General features: G+C 39.7%; 1 protein-coding gene across 1 annotated transcript in view; it reads left to right on the top strand.

Annotated features, from left to right (window-relative positions):
• kif15 (kinesin family member 15) overlaps window positions 1–19,968 on the top strand; it is a 61,940-nt gene that overhangs the window by 5,313 nt on the left and 36,659 nt on the right. Inside the window, exons 9-20 of the mRNA XM_056245683.1 lie at window positions 8,197–8,322; window positions 8,400–8,522; window positions 8,616–8,748; window positions 8,872–8,954; window positions 9,253–9,450; window positions 11,209–11,395; window positions 13,314–13,455; window positions 13,561–13,702; window positions 13,784–13,966; window positions 15,591–15,719; window positions 15,799–15,904; window positions 16,151–16,316. Of these exons, the coding sequence (XP_056101658.1) occupies window positions 8,197–8,322; window positions 8,400–8,522; window positions 8,616–8,748; window positions 8,872–8,954; window positions 9,253–9,450; window positions 11,209–11,395; window positions 13,314–13,455; window positions 13,561–13,702; window positions 13,784–13,966; window positions 15,591–15,719; window positions 15,799–15,904; window positions 16,151–16,316 (1,718 nt within the window). The remainder of the gene's footprint in view (window positions 1–8,196; window positions 8,323–8,399; window positions 8,523–8,615; window positions 8,749–8,871; window positions 8,955–9,252; window positions 9,451–11,208; window positions 11,396–13,313; window positions 13,456–13,560; window positions 13,703–13,783; window positions 13,967–15,590; window positions 15,720–15,798; window positions 15,905–16,150; window positions 16,317–19,968) is intronic.

Raw genomic sequence — 19,968 nt, 5'->3', positions numbered from 1 at the left:
AACTATCCTGTGTAAAATGATCACAACAGAGGCGGGAGTTGGTGGTGATCGTCAGCTCTCCATCAATGTGGCTCTTCACAAAATGAATCCACCTGTTCTTAATATGGTCGTTTTTCGGAAATTTAAATAAGGACACCGATCTGTTTTGTAAGTAATCGCATCCAGGTAATACGCATTTCCGTGACGAAGGCATAGCTAGCTAGTAGCTAATAGCACACTGTAGGCTGTAATAATACTACTCTGACAGATCGCGATTGAGAGGCGAACTGATGCGAATGTGCTCTAGAATTGTCATCAAGAAGGGGCGTGTCCAGGAGCTCAGGGGCTCCAGTGCGTCATTGAGCCCCCGTTTTAGCCCCGCCCAAAAAATCCTGAACACAGCAACGGTGAAAAACTGTTTAACGGTCTAACTCCACAATTCAGTACTTCACAGTTCACAGTCTTGGTAATGTGTTTTTAGCAATACATTTCTAACGTTTATAATGTGTTTTGATTTTTTTTTTTTTTTTTTACATTTAGAAACTTTTTAGAAACTTTAATAATATAGATTGTTTCAAAGCAGCTATACAGTGATAATAGGAAATTAAAGTAACAGAGATTGTTTGGCTTTACAGCAGCTCTAGAATAAAGTTATTGTGCATCTAAAGTTAGTTTTGATTGATTCACTTCCGTTGCAAAGATCATCAGTTATTAACTTAGGGGCCGCTAACACAACACCGTTCTAACAGAAAACCTTTAACACGCTCCGGCCGCTCATTTGCACAAAACAGGGCCTGGTGGCTCGAGAACGCAATGCTTGAAATAGGTTCCAAAAAAAAAGGTTATCTCTGTGCAAACTTCAAAAACGCAAACCTGTTAAAACGCGGACGGCATGCAGAGCACATGCGTATTACGTGTTTAGTCTATAGGTATGCGCGCTTGAATAGATATGTGCGCAGTAGCTGCATCTCCATAGCTGAGGCCGATGCGATACGCATCTCGATGCATAGCCAACAATACAATACATTAAAGATACTTATAAGCAGCTATCGATGCGATGCAATACGATTCACTACTCTTACGATGCGGTGCGATCCGATTTCGATTCGATTCAACGTGATGCGATTCAATTGAATTACGATGCAATGGAGAAAAATATGATGCTATGCAATTCAATATGGTATAGATAGTTAACTTTTATTTATTTTATTCAGACATACAGCAAATCATAACGTAGCTTAAGTGCCATCTGACTTTTAACGCATGGTTCTTTCATATTTTTTCACAAAACCAAAAGATTAAATAAAAGAAGGTACTGTTTTAACATAAAAAAATTAAAAAAAAAATTCACAAACAGGTCTTTCATAACTGTATTCAGATGTAATATATAGGTATATATATATATATATATATGGAAAAACTATTATTGGCAGTCACAGGCTGCTGTAAACCAGATTAACTTAAATGTCCTACTTTAAGGTTGAAAGGTGACTCTCAGGACACGCCTCGCACTCCGTAGTGTTGTGATCCGTCATATTCATGTAGCAGCTGCAGCAGTCGTGAGAGAACGCGCTTGAGCAACAGTTCAGAAATGATAAATCAATCTAGACGAACTGGACGCGCGAATGAGGCGAAATCGTGTCCAATGCACCGCGTTAAACGCGTCTCGCGCCGCAGGACCTCCAGACCCACGTCAACGCGTCTTTAGATTGACTTAACATGGAAATCACTCGCTACAGACGCTCTATTTGCGTTCGGTGTAAACGCAGCAGTTACATAATAAAATATTGGTCACAAATGATTGGTCACTACTAATAATTATATATGAATAAATAGTTTTTTACCGATGCAGATGTTAGAAACGATGCATCGCGATACAAATGCCAACTTGTATCCGATGCACACTTATTTAAATCGATGCATCGCATCGTTAGCTTTTATGCCGATGCACCGATGCGAATCGGTGAATCTTACCATCCCTAGTGCGCAGACGTGTAGTCTTTATTTACAAATCGATCTCAACAAATGACTTGTCTGGCCTTAAAAATGTATTATACAGAATTATTTATCGCTTCCGCATAGCCATGTGAACTGGAATTATTTTGACAGCGTTTTATCTGTACAGAGGTAAAGGGAAGGAGGCCTTCACAGGAGAGAGACTAGTTTACACTTCAGGACTGCGTTGTCGTCGTATCCAGGCGCAGGTCCTTCATCAGATCTGGATACGGCCTGAATCCGGCAGACTGCGGTAAACCTCGGGATAAAAAGAGAGACTAATATTAGTGTAGATGCCATTCTTCTTATGATGTAACGAGTACATCAGGATTTATGGGAAGTGTTCCCGGTTCTGGCTGACCTAATCTATGCAGCCTAACATTGATTTAAAGATGTTTATAATGTATTATGTGAATGCTAGGTCAAAGAGATGTGTTTTTTGTCTAGATTTGAACTGACAGAGTGTGTCTGCTTCCCGAACAATGTTAGGAAGATTGTTCCAGAGTTTTGGTACTAAATAAGAAAAGGATCTACCGCCAGCAGTCGATTTTGATATTCTAGGTATTATCAGCTGGCCGGAATTTTGAGATCGCAATAGACGTAAAGGACTATAATGCGTTAAGAGCTCGCTCAAATTAGGCCTGTCACGATAGCTATTTATGTTGTGCGATGTATTGTCCTAGAATTAATTGCGATAAACGATATTATTGTCATTTTAAGACCGTTTTTTGCAACTGAATATATAATCATAATGTAACAGCATAATAATGCAAGTAGGCCTACACACTTTCAAATGACAACAACCTTTAAATTATTTAGAACATGGAAATTAAATACCCTAAAAAAATTAAAATATTTTTTTTGTAAAAAAAGAAAAGTAACAAGTATAAATAAATAAAAAACTTGCGAATGCACAACAGGCATTTATGGAGATTTTCCATTTACAGATTTTGCCTCAACAGGCCATATCTGCTGCCTAAACTATTTTAGTGTGCAGCATTTTACACTGACGTTTATATTCGTACCGGAACAGTGGATTGAAACCAAGAACAGACAAGATGACAGCTAGACGGCGATCGATAAAAATGGGCAATAAATTGCGTCTACAAAAATGATTGAGGTCATGTACATGTATTGTGCGATAAGTCAATATATTGATTATTGCGACAGACCAGATTTTAACATTTATACAATGTTTAATAGGGAGCCAATGCAGTGTTGACAGAACCGGGCTAATATGGTCATACTTCCTGGTTCTGGTAAGAAAACGTTTTGGACCAGCTGTAGTTTGTTTATTAAGCGTGCAGGGCAACCACCCATAATAGCATTACAATAATCTAGCCTTGATGTCATGAACGCATGAACTAATTGTTCCGCATTTGTCATTGAGACCATATGACGTAATTTAGATATATTTTTAAGATGGAAAAATGCGGTTTTACAGATACTAGACACGTGACTTTCAAACGAAAGTTTGGTATCAAAGAGCACACTCAGGTTCCTAACCGACGACGAAGACTTGACAGAACAGCTGTTACGTGCCTCCCCAGTCTAGGGGTCAGGGAGGCACTGAGGCAGTAATGCTGTGTTCACACAAAACGCGAATAGAGCGTCTGGCGCGAGTGATTCCCATGTTAAGTTAATGTAAAGTCTGGAGGTCCTGCGGCGCAAATAAGGTGTTTAGCGTCCAGTTTGCGCGAATGATGCAAATTGAACGAGTGATTTTATTTGGTGCTTTCTGTGCATTCACGCGTCTGTTAACCAATCAGGAGCCTGCCTGCTGCTGTCACGTGATAAATGGGGACAGGCCCGCTTTTCAGTTTATAATGTAATTTTATATATTTGGCCTCAATAAATTATTTTATATGTTTGGCCTCAATAAATTACTTTGTAATATGACTAAATGCCTGGTGTGGTTCTAATGCACAACAAAGCACATATTTTATCACATAAAAACTTGATTTCAATATATGAGACGTTCATTTTGTATTGAATGCTATTTATTCCATATCTAATCTAGATTATATCAAACATTATTATTCTAAGGTAAAGACAAAAAACATACTTAAGTGCATAAGAACATAGTTTGTGTCTGGACAGTTTTGTGTGAGAAAAAAAAAAATGACAGATTAGGTGGGTGATCCTCGCTCCGATGCGGGACAACAGGTCATCAAACTGGCCGCGGGACAGGCGGAAGTACCGCCAAAAGCGGCCGTCATCCAGGCGCAGCTCCTGGAGCAAATGTTGAAACTCGCCAAACTGGGAATGCCTCCGGAGGGTCTGGTGGACCCAAGTACGGCGAACGATGACCCCTACGCGGCTGTTCTGCTCTCCAGAGCAAATACAGAGCGGTGACTCTCTCGATGAATGCTCGATCAACATCAGCCATCTTGCAAACAGACAAGCGCCTAGCACTTGCCCCTCCCACAAGAAGCGGATTTCGCCTCAGACGCGCGTCAATTTCGCTTCAAACTTTTGCTTTTTTTTTACGCACGTCCTATTCGCTCTGGACGCCAAACACAGAAGAAAAACATGGACATAAACAGAAATGGCATCCGCCTCCCTACTGCTTCCCAAATAAACTATATAAAATAGGTTAGAAATGGTTTAAACTCAATGCTCTTTTAGTAACGTTTAAATAACTTAAGAAAAGTTGGCTCAACTGCAGTCCAAGCCTGCTCAGGTTAACAACAATCAACAACGAGATGTGCAATCGGTTTTTGCACACATGCTAAGGTGTGAGGCAGGAGAAGACAGTCTTGGTGGCCTGGAGTCAAAAAAGGGCATCTCCAAACCGGGTTTTCCTCTCCAGCTTTATCCACAAGGTTTCCTAGTCAGGAGCCAATCAGTGGAAACCAGGAGATGATGGTAATTAGTGTCAGCTGGTCTCCATTTGCTCCCATGAGAGAGAGAAAGAGAGAGAGCACAACAAAAAAACACCACCAAAACATTGCACACATAATAATAATTACGCCCTGGGACGTAACAGCAGCCAACAAGTGTTAGACAGTTTTCTAGGTTATTACGTGAGGAAGTTTTTTGTCCAATAATTAAAATCTCTGTTTTTTTTGTGTTTTTTTTTAAGAATTAAGTAGTAAGAAATTATTAGTCATCCAGTTTTTTATATCAGCTATGCATTCCATTAATTTTGTGAATTGGTAAGTTTCGTCAGGGCGTGAAGAAATATAGAGCTGAGTATCATCAGCATAACAGTGAAAGCTAATTCCATGCTTCCTAATGATATCTCCTAAGGGTAGCATGTACAGAGTGAACAGCAACGGTCCTAGTACTGAGCCTTGTGGTACGCCATACTGAACTTGATAAGACATCTCTTTATTTACTGCTACAAACTGATAACGGTCAGATAAGTATGATTTAAACCATGCTAATGCAATTCCACTAATGCCAACATAATTTTCGAGTCTAATTTAAAAGAATGTTGTGGTCGACAGTATCAAATGCAGCACTAAGATCGAGTAAGACCAATAGCGAGATACAACCCTGATCGGGTGATAAGAGCAAATAATTTTTGACTCTGAGAGCTGTCTCAGTACTATGGTACGGTCTAAATCCTGACTGAAAATCCTCGCAGATATCATTTCGTTCTAAAAATGAACATAGTTGTGAGGATACTGCCTTTTCTAGTATATTTGACAGAAAAGGTCGATTCGAGATCGGCCTGTAATTGACTAATTCTGTAGGATCAAGTTGCGTTTTTTTAACAAGTGGTTTAATAATCATAGCCAGCTTTAAAGTTTTTGGTACGTATCCTAATGACAAAGATGAATTAATGATATCAGGAAGAGGATCTATGACCTCTGGAAGCATCTCTGTCAATAGCTTAGTCGGTATAGGGTCTAACATACATGTTGTCGATTTAGATGATTTAACGAGTTTAGAAAATTCATCCTCCTATAGCAATGAATGAATCAAAATTTTCCTCAAGGAGACTACAATGCACTGCCTAATGCGATACTGTAGTGATAATATTATGGCGCTTTTCCACTACACAGTACCAGCTCGCCTTGGCTCGGCTCGACTCGACTCGACTCGCCTTTGTTTGGTTTTCCACTGTGTAAAAGTTGTACCTGTACCTGCTTTCGGGTACTTTTTTTCGTACCACCTCCAGCGAGGTTCTAAGCGAGCTGAGGCGAGCTAAGCCGATACTAAAATGTGACGTGAAAACAATGGCGACTGCTGACTGGTCACAGAGAATCTGCGTCATCATTGAACGCGCCAGATGGAGTATCCAGAATAACCCCGCGATTTTTAAATAGTTTGGCCAGAGATAGTTACTAAACTTACTACTATTATTATGGCAACTCCGAAGAATACGCCGTGGTCAAACGAGGAGGTGCAGACATTCCTTTGTTTGGTTGCCGAAGAGAGGATCCAGCGAGAGCTTGATGCGGCAACGAGGAACGAAATGCGTCGCTATGACGACCGGGTACTATTTGTGGCGGTACTTTCTGCAATGGAAAACGGAGTGAAAAGCGAGCCGAGTCGAGGCGAGCCAAGGCGAGTCGAGTCGAGTCGAGCTGGTACTGGTAATGGAAAAGCGCCATTAGATCTAGAGTATGATCACGACAATGAGTAGGTCCTGACACGTGTTGTCTAACTCTAATAGAGTGTCTTTCAGAATGTCGTTAAATGCCAATCCCAAAGCATCTTTTTCGTTATTACATGTATATTAAAATCACTAACAATTAGGACTTTATCTCCAGCCACTACTAACTCTGGTGGCCTGTATAAATTAGCCAGCACAAACCTCAAATGCGATTTATCATTTACACTAGATTACATTAGGCACCAACACTTCAGAAGAATTATATTTAAAACTAGACTTCTCGGTAATTCTGAAGATATTATTATAAATTACAGAAACACCTCCCCCTTTTCCTTTCAGATGAGGCTCATGTTTATAACAGTAATCCTGGGGGGTGGACTCATTTAAAGTAATGTAATCGTCTGGTTTTAGCCAGGTTTCTGTCAAACACAGCACATCTAGGTTATAATCTGTAATCATATCATTAACAATAAGTGCTTTTGAAGTGAGGGATCGAATTTTCAGAAACCCGAGCTTTATCATTTGTTCATCTGTATTATATCATATATAATATATACTCATCTGGAGTTTTTTGTATTTCCTAATTCGGGGAACAGACACAGTATATAAAGATATCCAGGTGAAAGAGTCTCTATGTGATGGGATTTATCTGACCTCAGTGACATGAGACAGCTAGCAGACGGTCGTTTTAGCCAGTTTGTCTGCTTCCTGACCTGAGCCCCAGATTGTCATGTTTGAGCTCTAAAACTATGTGCCATATTACTAGAGAGAAGAGCAGCACCATCCCAGGAGGGATGAATACCATCTCTTTCCAACAGGTCAGGTCTGCCCCAAAAAGTTTTCCAATTGTCTATGAATTCTATATTATTTTACGGACACCACTTCGACAGCCAGCCATTGACTGAGGATAGTATACTAACTATCTAATCACTCCTGCGAACAGGAAGGGGGCCAGAGCAAATTGCAGTGCCTGACATCATACTTGCGACAACGTCAGCGTACTTTACTTAGTGATCTCCGACTGGTGAAGTCGAACATCATTAGTGCCAACGTGAATAATAATCTTAGAAAATGTACGATTAGCATTAGGCCAGCACTTTTAAATTTGCTTTGATGTCAGGCGCTCTAACTCCCGGCAAACATGTGACTATGGTGGCTGGTGTCTCTATTTTCACGTTCCGTGTAATAGAATCGCCAATAACTAGGGCACATTCAAACATATGAGGTGTTAATGTTTTAATTCTACCTTTAATTCTACCTATACAAGTATGTCTTAGGGCAATCATGCAGTCCTAATGTAATTGACAAAATCAACTCATAACACTGTTATAATTTATTTGTATACTGTTTCTGTAGCTTGCTTCATAATTAACATGGCTGTTGTTATACATAAGTGTGCAGCCCAATTTATTTCGGTTTGTCAAGCAAAAGTAGCAATGTAGTCATTCTCAGTGTGGTAAAGTTAAGTATGGATCGTAAAAGTGAGGCTCTTTAAAGATATATTTTATAAACTATACACTAATTCAACTTTTAGATACTTGGTAGATGTTCTGCAATTTTACTGTTGATGTTGCCCACCAACTAAAAAGTTTTAAAACAACTGCTTTAAAGAAATTTCTGTTACCTTTGATTTGACATACCTTTGTATGCTTTAGGAGGCAAGCAGCATAAACCGGTCACTGATGTGTCTCGGTCAGGTGATCATGGCCCTGATGGATGTGTCCAATGGGAAAAACCGTCATATTTGTTATAGAGACTCAAAACTGACCTTCCTGCTTAGGGTAAGGGTGCTTTTAGAACATTACTCTGAATGAATGCAGATGAGTGAATCGTGGCTGACTGCTGTTCATATTGTCAGGACTCTCTGGGCGGAAATGCTAAGACGTACATCATCGCTAACGTTCATCCGGGTTCCAGGTGCTTTGGAGAAACGCTGTCCACTCTGCAATTCGCTCAGAGAGCCAAACTCATCAAAAATAAGGTTGAACAGCAGAATTATTCATCCGAACATTCATGATCTTCTCAGTATATTTGAAGAGATTGAAGACTGATCTGTGTGTTTGTGTCTCTGTAGGCTATGGTAAATGAGGACACTCAGGGTAATGTCAGACAACTGCAAGCAGAAGTGAGAAAACTAAAGGAGCAGCTTGCAAATGCTCTTTCTCAAGGGCGCATTGTAGGGCTTACGCCAACAGACCAGCAAACAGGTATACACACATTACAGAGCTCACACAGACAATCCATCTGCCTAGACATAGTGTCAGAAACTACAACTACAGTGAGCACATTCATTCATTCATTCATTATTTAAACGGGTGTTTGTGTTGCAGCAGACTCTGACCCTGAAGTTTCCTATAAGACACAGTTCATTCAGGCTATGAGCTTCTGGAAGAAAGGACAGGAGGAGAAGAAGGTGCTTTATTTCATTATTATTATTTAATTTTTCTATTGAGAACTTATAATCTGTGCCCATGATTTAGTAATGGTACGCACCAAAAAAATGAGGAAATCAATCATTTAAATATAAAAGTTAAAATTACTTAAATTATATACAGTATATATACCGGTACCCAAAAATTGTAATTCTGTAATTTACTCACCGTCATGTTTGACTTCAGCAGTAAACACTTTTTTTATATTATGAGTTTGTGTGTTCTTCCCATTATGCTCAGTCTTAACCACAGTTGCCACTGCTGCTGTCTTTCTTACAGGCTCTTCAGCAGAAAGTGTCACAGCTGGAAGCTGCCTGGGCTCAGAAGGAGAAATTCATCCAGTCAAACCGCATGATCATGAAGTTCAGAGATGATTACATCGCTCAGCTAAAGAAAGAACTTCAGACAGGCCAGAGATCAGATCCTGAGCAGCAGAACCAGGAGCTGCAGGAAGAGATCCGACTGCTTCGAGATCAGGTAGACACACTTAAATTCAATAAGGTTGACAGACTGCATAACAGAGGTGTTTGAGTCAACAGCGATAGCGTGGATCAGCATGTGTTTGATCCAACAGTCAAAGTGGAGTGGAAAAATTAAATGAACAGAACATAAATGGCTTCAGATTTCAATATTTACGCATGTGCTGATATTAGATATCTACTTTTTATTAGATTGATAACAAAAAAGCTCTTTTACACTTTTAACACAAATGTCTGGCACAAATACGATTAAGATTAGATTGTGAAACAATGGATGTTTGTTCAAGCAATGTCTGCCGAGCAATGTTTTTTTTCTTCTTTTTTTTTACTATCAACAAAATATTTTTTGTTATTTTAAAGGTGCTATATGTATTTTTTAGCGGCCTCTATCGGTGATGTTTCAGATTGCAACCAATTTTTACAAGAGCGCTCGTGCTCTTGCGCGTGCTCGAACACAAGAGCGAGCACTCATGGTACACGGCCACACTGAGACTTTCAACACACCGGAGAAAGCATCACACAACATGCTGGAAACTCATGTAAACTCCCACTGCAACGTTATAATAGACTACTTTTATCAGTTTGACGTTGAACTAATGCTCCATGCTCGTACCATGATAACGTTACATTGACTGCATTTAGCCGACATGTGGTGTTAGCATAATAAGGCATTTCACTAACTATTCGTGTATCTTTCACAATCAGCAATGTAAACATAGGTGAATGTATAATATGATAACGAAAACGGCTAGTGAACTAGACTGAACAATTTCAGTGTAACAGTAAGATCGTAGGAAGTAACATTACTGTACTGAACGTGTCTGGAAATGTGTATTATAAACAATATGATAGTAGTGGGATGAGTGACGTTAGACAGTAGATCTAGTACATAAAATAAAAGTTACGTCCTAAAGCACCTACTTTTTGTTAACCCGGAACAGTCTTTTGTATTCATTTCATATCTCATGTATGTTGTAGTTTACCTTGCCATTTCATTACAGTTTACCGTTATTTATTTCAGCATATCTGAAAACGTGTAATTTATCACAATAAAAATAGCGGTGGTCTCTCCATAATTCAAACGCTCTGCCGATGTTGATCCGTGTTTTCGTCCTAAGTCGATCCGATTCACGTTTGGCCTGACGAGCTTCAGCAGATACATTTTATTTTTATTTTTATTTTTTTTATATTAATGTGGAGTTTGTGTTGGAGTGTGTGTTGTGCTGGAGGCAGGTCGTTTTTTGGTGTTATCAGACTCCATGTCGTTAGCTGCAATGCCGTCATATAGACTGTATATAAAAAGGAGAGAGGCTTGGGAGCGCGCATGCACGTCACATCCGATGGATTTCGCAGAAAATCCGACCCGGAGACCTCATATAGAAATAGGAATACTGGCCTTCAGAGGTAATAGCAAAACCAGACAAGTGGATCATTGTAATGTGTGATTACAACCCCTTCACACACAGGCAATAAAAAAAGGATTCATTTTAGAAGAAAAGTTACATTTAGCACCTTTAACTCTTTTTAAATATTAACACTGCATGTTAAGTCAGTAGAAATAAACGATTTGCTAAAAAGCAGCCCTTAGTAAGAATTGTAAATTAATGGTTTCAACTACTATGTTCCATCTGTAATTCGTTAAATGAACTTGTGTTTAACACCTTTAATGCCTTTCAGGTTTGGTGTTGACCTGCTTAAATATTCCTAGTAGTAGTTATACAGCTATGCAAACATTTTCTAAAAAATATTTTGTCAGGTGGAACACCACCCACGGATGATGCGGTATGTGGCGGAAAACTGCGCCCTACGTGAGGAGAATCGAGCCCTGCGCGCTCTGGATTCTGTCAGATCTGCCGTTGAGGCCAAGGTTCAGTCGTTAACTGCGCTGGAGAAAAACTTTCTAGAGCTGCTGGAGGCTCAGAGACCAGAGGAAGCCACAGGAGGTGAAGAACTCAAACCACAGTCATTATGCAGATATGTATAAAGTAGGGTTGTCAAAGTTAAACACGCATGATTTAATTAAACATTAAGAACTTTGTAGCTGAAGCTACTTCTCTCTGGCCCTGTTCACACCTGGTATTAAGATGCATTTTGGTCGATCGGATCACAAGTGGACGATGCTAAATAAAGGTGTAAACAGGGTCTAAAACATTTTGAGCTTGCCTTCTTTCGACCACTTCCAGAGGTAGTTGAAAACATTCACGATCATGTGGTCGAATGCATTCAAACGGCCACAAAAGACGCAGACTCTCCGCATACCAGACCTAATGCATAAACATTATGGGAAGAGCTCTAGCCAGATGAGATTTAAACTGTGTCAGCTGAAGACCCAAGTTTGGTTTGAAGACGAAAAATGTACCAAGCACAATGTTCTCTCACCATTCCTGATTTCTAACGCACACTTTGGAAGATGGATTTATCATGTACATTATGGTGTCATTTATATCATTTTTGTATTAAAAAAATAATACACTTTCAAAAATAATACACTTTCACTTAAAGGAGTCATAATGTGCAATTTTCACTTTTCCATGAGAATCAATGTATGTTATGATTGACTAACGATTATACATTGGCCGGGATGCCGATATTCAAAAGTGAAGCGTTTGTTTACCCCAGGGTTCTTAAACTAGCCAACGTGCACGCGCACTCAAATACGAGATTTCAATTTCTCCCCCGACTTGACGTCAAGACGGGGCCGGATATATCATATATGGACACCGCAGAGGAGGCCCGCCCTGCCCCTCTCCCCATCATATTCAGTCAAGAAAGATGCAGAAACGTAGTGCACACACGTGAGTTGCTCTGTGGTTGACTGTCATAATCCACATTCTAATGTTTTTTCTTTACCCAAAACTGACCAAACTACAAGGGACCAGTGGATGAAATTTATTTTTAATGACGCTGTTCCAACAACCATCTCAACTTGCTCAACGTTAGGTGTCTGCGCTAAACATTTCACAAAAGAATCTTTTACATCATTGTATTGATTTTTTTATATAATAGATAAGGATAGATAAATTTAAAAAACAGTCAAGAATTAATAAACAAAGAAAAACATAACGTTACATGTCTGCAGATGAAAATTATTAAATATCTAAAAAACCACATCGTCAAAAAAGGCAAAAAGAACACATTATAGCAAACGTTAATCTCTATAACCACTGTAAGCTGAAAATAAAGTAGACTACATCTCCGTTAATGTAATCTACATTAAATTAAAGCTAAACTTATGTGGGAGAAAATAGCAAAAAAACGTTTTAGCTCGTTACTGATGTTAATGTGTGTCTCAGTCAAAAAATTTTTTTGTCTTTACCATTCAGAGACATGTTGATGTAGACGTCCTTCAATTGACTGTTGTTCCTCTTCCGTTTCCAGCTCTGGTTCAGAGTCTGGCTCAAACATATACGGTTGAATCCCGTAGGTCGCGGCCAGGTCGGGTTCATTAACAACTTGCGCCATGATCTCTTTTTGGAATGATATGCTGAAGTTACCTGCGGTGTCAAGCCCCCTCCTTCCTGCCACCAATCAACGCGCCCCTCTTTTGCATTATTAAAATGACCGTCCACGACAGCCAAAACCTCGCATTAGATCTCGCGAGACAATAATGCATTCAGAAATAACGGTCAAACGAGCTCTGTGTTTATTTTTTTCCAATTTTTCTTTTTTAGAAGGGCATGAAATGACTATAATAGAGCGTGGGTATCAAAGTTAATACTACATTATGACTCCTTTAAAAAAAAAGAGATTACTTGCAATTAAAAATTTCAATTTATAGTTTTACAGTAAAGTCAACACAAGCACTTTAAATGTGAAGCACAAGCAGATCACTCAGACTAATGTTACTGCCTTTATTATTAGCTCCTCCCATCTACTCCACCCCTGTCACCATGGAGACGCTGTCATCAGTTTCCATGGAGAGAATGAAGGTTCAGCTGCTGCAGAAACAGTCAGAGCTCACAGCAACAATTCAAGCTTTTGAGGAATTTAAGGAGGTCAACAAGTATGTTCATGTCACATTTATGTGTCTCTTCCCAAATGCTTTCAGAGGCCTTGGTGGCTGTAAATTTGATCATTCTGACCAGTATGTCAACATTATACTCTTCAGAAAACAGATAACTGAGCTGGAATCTGAGAAACGCTATCTGGAGAAGTCCAACAAACACCTTGAGAATATCCTCGAGGCCACTAAAGCCTACAGCAAACAGGAAGTGTCTCAACTCAACAAGATTCATGCTGAGACCATTAAGGTAGGGAAACTTTAAGTTGGTCTGTTTTGAAATTATTTCAAATTGAAATGTCTCATAATGACGACTGCTGCTGCTCCTCAGATCTTGACTACGCCCACAAAAGGCTATAACTTGCGAAATCGACTGGTGCCGTTGTCTAGCCCAGAGCATCTGAATGGACAGGCCAAGGATATGGACGTTGATGATATCCAGAGTGAACCGCCGCCCCCTGAGATGAATGAGCTAGCCTGTGAAGCGCTCACCGAAGAGCTCAAGCAAATGCAGGTGCTCACAAACAACCATACTTTTTAATCTGTTTTAAGGGTTGTTTTGCAATTTCAAAGCAGCATACTAGGGCTGCCCCTAGTCATTCATTTAAGCCATTAGTCAACTAATCACGATTATATTAATTTAAAGGGATAGTTCACCCAAAAATTGAAATTGTCATCATTTACTCACCCTCAAGTTGTTCCAGACCTGTATGAATTTATTTCTTCTGCTGAACACAAAGTAAGCTTTTTGAAGAATATGGGTAACCAAACAGTTGATGTGCATGGGAAAAAATACTATGGAAGACAATGGGGTCCATCAACTGTCTGGTTACCGAAATTCTTCAAAATATCTTCCTTTGTGTTCAGCAGAAGAAATACATTCATACATGTTTGGAACAACTTGAGGGTCAAGTCAAGTCATCTTCATTTATATAGCGCTTTTAACAATGGAGATTGTTTCAAAGCAGCTTTACAGAGATAAACATACAATTTACGGTAACAGAGATTGTTTTGGCTTTTTGAATAATGTTATTTCCAGCTAAAGTTAGTTTTGATTGATTCACTTGCAGCAAAATTATCATTTGTTATTACATTAGGGGCCACTAAGACAACGGCGTTCTCTCTAAACAGACTTTAAACGCGAACCTGTGACCTGATGGCGTTCACATGCGCATTAAAAATTGATTCTATAGTTCTATTCGTTTGAATATGTGTGCGCAGGTTTGTAATTTCCCTACAAACCGTGCCTAAACAAACTACTTGTCTTGCCTATACATTTGATAAAGAATTTTGTTTTATTTATCACTTCGGGGTACGCGAACCGGATGTTCAACAACGCTTTATCTGTAGAGTGGGAGTAAATGATCACAGAAATTTAATTTTTGGGTGACCTATCCCTTTAATTACTTAAATATATACTGGGGGAATACTAAACCATGATAAGTTTAATACATATATAGCCTATTCCGCACTCAAGTGCACACATAAAGCTTTCTGGAAAATACCGGAAAAAGTAATCATTATGTATTAGTCTGATAAAAAAATAGCAAGGAGACATTTTAATTGTTTATTAATAACCTAGTGTTTTCTGAATCAGTGTAGATGCTTCCTCCCTCCGCACAAACAATTGGATATGCACCTTATAATAGCAGCACACATTTAGACGTTAGAGCGAGCAGCCATGTAAAGTTGCTACTTTCATGTTTCAAATGAGAAGTCATATTTGAAGGTCGATGTATGATAGGCGAATGTTTGGATTCTTTCCCTGACGTACTGTAATTACCACAAGGATCCGCCATTAACGATCTGTCCCTCACGGACTAGGCCACCTGCTATGCAGTTTTTTTTTTTTTTTTTCTGTGACTAACAGATTAATAACATTTTGGTCGACTAAGCCTCTTCTCATCGACTAGCGTTTAGTCGACTATTAGGGGGCAGCCCTACAGCTTACCATCAAATTACTGTACAAGAGCTTTTTTTGCATTCTTACTGTATGGAAATCATCAGTGCATGTCCTAGAAAAAAAATCATAATATCGCATAAAATGTTGATCATTTGATTTGATTACTGAAATGAATATTACAGTTTACAGTAGACTGTGGGAATCTGTTTAAACTTTCTTATTGGTTTGGTTTCAGGAACATGCTCTTGGTGTTCAGGGCCAGTTAGACGAAGAGGAAGCCAAGAACAGGAAACTTCTTCTGCAAATCAGCAAGCTGGAAGAACAGGTCACCAAAGCCACTGAGAAGTCCAGTCGCACAGAGGAGGTGTGTTTGTAATAGTGTTCAGTTTTTCTGGTGTTCTGTTTCCTGTGCAAATGGGTTTGATGATGCTCTCTAACCGTAGTTGTTCAGTGCTGAGCGACACTCCCTGCTGGAAAAAGAGGATCATCTGCAGGAGAAAATCAGTATCCTTGAACAGCAGCTGGAAGATGGGAAGAGAGAGATGGAAGGTGAGTCTTGAGTGGTTCAGATGCTTAACTCCCTTGTCACATGGGTTCCCAAACTTTTTTAATGCTGGGACCCACCTTGAAGAAATAATGACTTGGAACTTGCAGCTCAGTAAGTGAGTAATAATATGTTGAATTAGTAGCCAATATGATGGATTCTGTGAGTTTGTCAACCTCTTTTAGGCTCCTAAAATGAACCAAGTGTACAAAATTATGAATCAGTCTGTGATTGTTGTGACCTCTCTGCAGTGCTTCGGGTGGAGGTGCGAGATCTGCGTGTTGTCCTTCAGTCCTCTGATAAAGAGCTGGAGACCACGCGGACAGAACTGCTGCAGCAGAAAGCAGAACATGAGAGAGAGACGACACAACTGTCCAACAGCCTGATCAGCACACAGCTGCAGCTGGACACCATCAAGTACAAACACACCGTCACATCAAATACACTGCCAGCCACAAATTTGAACGCACCTCCGCCTTACTTACTATTGTTTTAAAAATTGTATATGTAATTGAAATCAAGGAATTATGCAGAAAATGACCCATATCAAAACTATCCAAAAGTAGCCTTAAAAAACCTGAATTTTATTCTGAAAATAAAGCTCTATCGGTTAATAAACAAAACTGCATTAATAAACAAAGCTACTTCTCCAAAGCAGCCAGTGTTGGTTTAATACATTTTATTTTACGCTGAAGCCTTCATATCAAAAGGTATCAAACTTTTGACTGGAAGTGTAAACATAAAAGCATACTCTATAGAAACGGTCTCTCTGAGAGTTGAATTAATCTCCTTCAGATTATAATTGTACTCAGTAACCTGTCCATCTCTGAGGTTTTGAATGATATGTGTAACCTGTCTATCTTAAATTAGGTCACAGACCGTAAAAGAAAAGCAGCTTTACATTTTGATGTGTAAAGTCTCATGTATTCTGTATGAGGGGGAAAAAATAGTAAGCATATTATTATAAATTAAAAAGGTCAAAAGAATTTGTTTTTATTTGGCATTCTATTAAAAACAACGTTTTTGCGGTAGTGCTCAGTGCCCTTCTCATAATTGTTTCATTTGTAGTTGATTTTCACCTTATTTGGTGACAATTCAAGATTGCAGGCAGATTTACTTTTATTTTATTTTTAAATATAATGGCAAAGTTATATTTAAAAATAAAATAAAAGTAAATCTGCCTGCAATCTTGAAGCGTTAAGATTACATTAATATTAAAGGGTTAGTTCACCCAAAAATGAAAATTCTGTAATTAATTACATGCCCTTGTGTCGTTCCAAACTCCTAAGACATCCGTTCATCTTCGGAACACAAATTAAGATCTTTTTAATGAAATCGGAGAGCTTTCAAAATACCCGCGTTGCTTCATAAAATGGAGGTTAAACCACTGGAGTCGCATGGATTACTGATGTCTTTCCTACCTTTCTGGGGCTTGAAAATGATAGTTGCGTAGGCTGTCAATGCAGATACATTACAGAAAGCTTCTCCCGAAAACGTCCCAGATCAATTTCGTTTGGGGATGGAGGGTCCATTCCCCTGGGGACACATTGCCCTGGGACAGCATATCTGCTCCCTGGTTCAGTTTGCCCGGCAAATGTGTCGCTCTCAGCGAACGCAGGTTGCTCTTTGCCCATAAGAGGAGACTTCTGGCCATTTTGTACAGACGTCTCGACCTGAGCCCGCCCTGGCGGTTTATATTGGACACCACTATCGTGTTGTCCGTCCGGACCAAGACGTGGTGACCTGCGATTGGTTGGAAGGTTTTGAAGGCCAGCAAAACCGCCACCATTTTTAAATTTCACCATTTTGCAACTGTCTCTCCGTGCTCGTCCAAGAGCCGGAGGCCGGTTTGCCCTCGCACAGAGCACCCCAATCTGTGTTGGAGGCGTCCGTGGTGACCACCATCCGTCTTGAGACTATCCCCAAGCTGACCCCTGACTCGAAGAGCCTCTGGTGCAGCCGTGGTCCACCTTGATATGAAGATGGCCCAGGGCTCGCAAAATTTCAAAATCGCTGGTAGCCCTTCGGCCAGGCACTCTTCAGATTTTGGTAGCCCGAAATTAATTTTACTAGCCCAAATAAAAAGACAATTTTTAATGTAGAAAATTGGTTAGAAGTCAAAAAATCAATCAAAAACTTTTTCAAAACACAAATATCAACAAGTGCGCAGCTCCATTGTTTTAAAGTCTGACAACGCTTAAAGTGTTACTTTTCTGATGGAATAATTAACATATTGAAGTGTAGCAGTAAATAATAATAATAACAATACCAGACTTTTGAGGCAAGTAAATGGTGCTCTAATTATTTTATGCTGTTTATAGCAGAATATATGATAGTCAAGTCACCTTTTATTTATGTAGCGCTTTTTACCATACAGATTTGTTTGATTCAAAGCAGCTTTACAGTGATTGTGTGTCAGAATGTTTGAATCCATGTGCTAACACACTAAGTAAAGCATTCATGTGAAAGTGGAGCTTTAATTTTTATTGTGCATAGGCGTAATTTATGGGTAGGACATGTCCTCACCACTTTTTCTCAGGGTCGATATTGTTCCCCACCACTTTGTGAAACATTTCGAGGCACGGATGTACCTAATACAAATAAATAAAACATCTCCAGTTCACTAGCAGAGCATTCATTTAGTTTGTTATTAAATAAGAGACAATCTAGCGCTAAAATGTGGTTTTTTTTTTTAATCAAGCTGAGTGCTTGTTGCCGCAGCTATCAGTTGCATGGATACGGTGTTCTCTTGTGGCTCACGCAGTCTTCACTCGGACACGCGCTTCAATCTATCGCCGTTGCGGAGACTCTTTATTCGTTCCGGTGAAATCACAAAACAAAATGCACACAAACGTGTTCCTGCTTGATATATTATGTAACCACTGATGAACATATTAGGTTTTGATGAGAGAGAAAAAATCTATACGTGTGCGGATTAGAACCCAGAACCTCTGACACGCTTGGCAAAAGTTTTAATCACAAGACCATTAAGGTACACAAGCAAAATCGCTGATCTAATCATTTATTCACATGGAAATTCTCGGCACTAACAATATTAGTAGATCTCATTAAAAGACTAATTAAACCCAATATAACGTTACTATTGAAATTGATTTCTAGACATCGTAATGTTATTTTTTTTTCTAAAATTGTTATTGTACATATATCTGATTTTGCATTGTATTAGCAACAGGCACGGAGATTCATGAGAGATTGCGCTGCGGATAAATCAGCATGATCAAAAACTTGCGCGGTCATATTTTTCCTTAAAATAACTAGTCAATAATGTGAATAAAGGGAGCAATTTGATTACACTATTTCAGATAGCCCGTCGGGCAGGCCCGCATTTTGGTAGCCCGACTGTAAAACACAATAGCCCCGGGACGTCAACTGTGGCCTGAGCGCCATCATGCCTGGGGAGGAACCTGTGGTTTTAGCCAGTATTGCTGGGGGCCCATTTGAAGCATACCCAACGGAAGTACTGAGGCCATGAGGCCTAGCATCCTCTGAAAGGTTCTGAGGGGGCGCTTGGTCCCCACTCTGAACGAGCTTGCAAGTCGCTGAAAAGCCTGAATGCGCTCGTTTGACAGTCACGCGCTCATTTGAGTCGAGTCTATAACTGCACCCAGGAAGGAGATCCTCTGACTGGGGAACAGAGAGCTCTTGGCTGTGTTGATTCTGAGGCATTCCAAATTTCTCATAACTCTTCTCCTCAGCGTCGTTGATGTTTGAGAGCGCGGCGGAGTTAGAGACACGTAGGCGGGCTGAGTAGGGGGCGCGCCACGATTTTGTCAGTTCTTCATGAACTTCTGGGAAGAATGGTGCAGATCGCTGGTGAGGGGCCAGTTGGCGCCCCGGCAGGAACCATTCAGCCAATAAGCGTGCGAGTAGCATCTGCACTATTATGGCTGTGCAGTAGCACTGCGTTATTATACAAAAAGGCTTCTGTATTCTGAGAAAAAGGAGTTTTCCCCATTGTGTATAGCTACGCAATACGACTGACCGTTCGAAAGGGAACATGCAGTGTAGATCAGAGGTTTGATTACTAGGGTGTTCAGATTTATGTTTT

This window comes from Rhinichthys klamathensis, unplaced genomic scaffold (assembly GCF_029890125.1).
Source record: "Rhinichthys klamathensis goyatoka isolate OS25496 unplaced genomic scaffold, OSU_Roscu_1.1 h1tg000033l_1, whole genome shotgun sequence".
Lineage (NCBI taxonomy): Eukaryota > Metazoa > Chordata > Actinopteri > Cypriniformes > Leuciscidae > Rhinichthys > Rhinichthys klamathensis.
The sequence above is the reverse complement of the archived record's forward strand: the minus strand, read 5'-3'. Positions and strand labels throughout refer to the sequence as shown.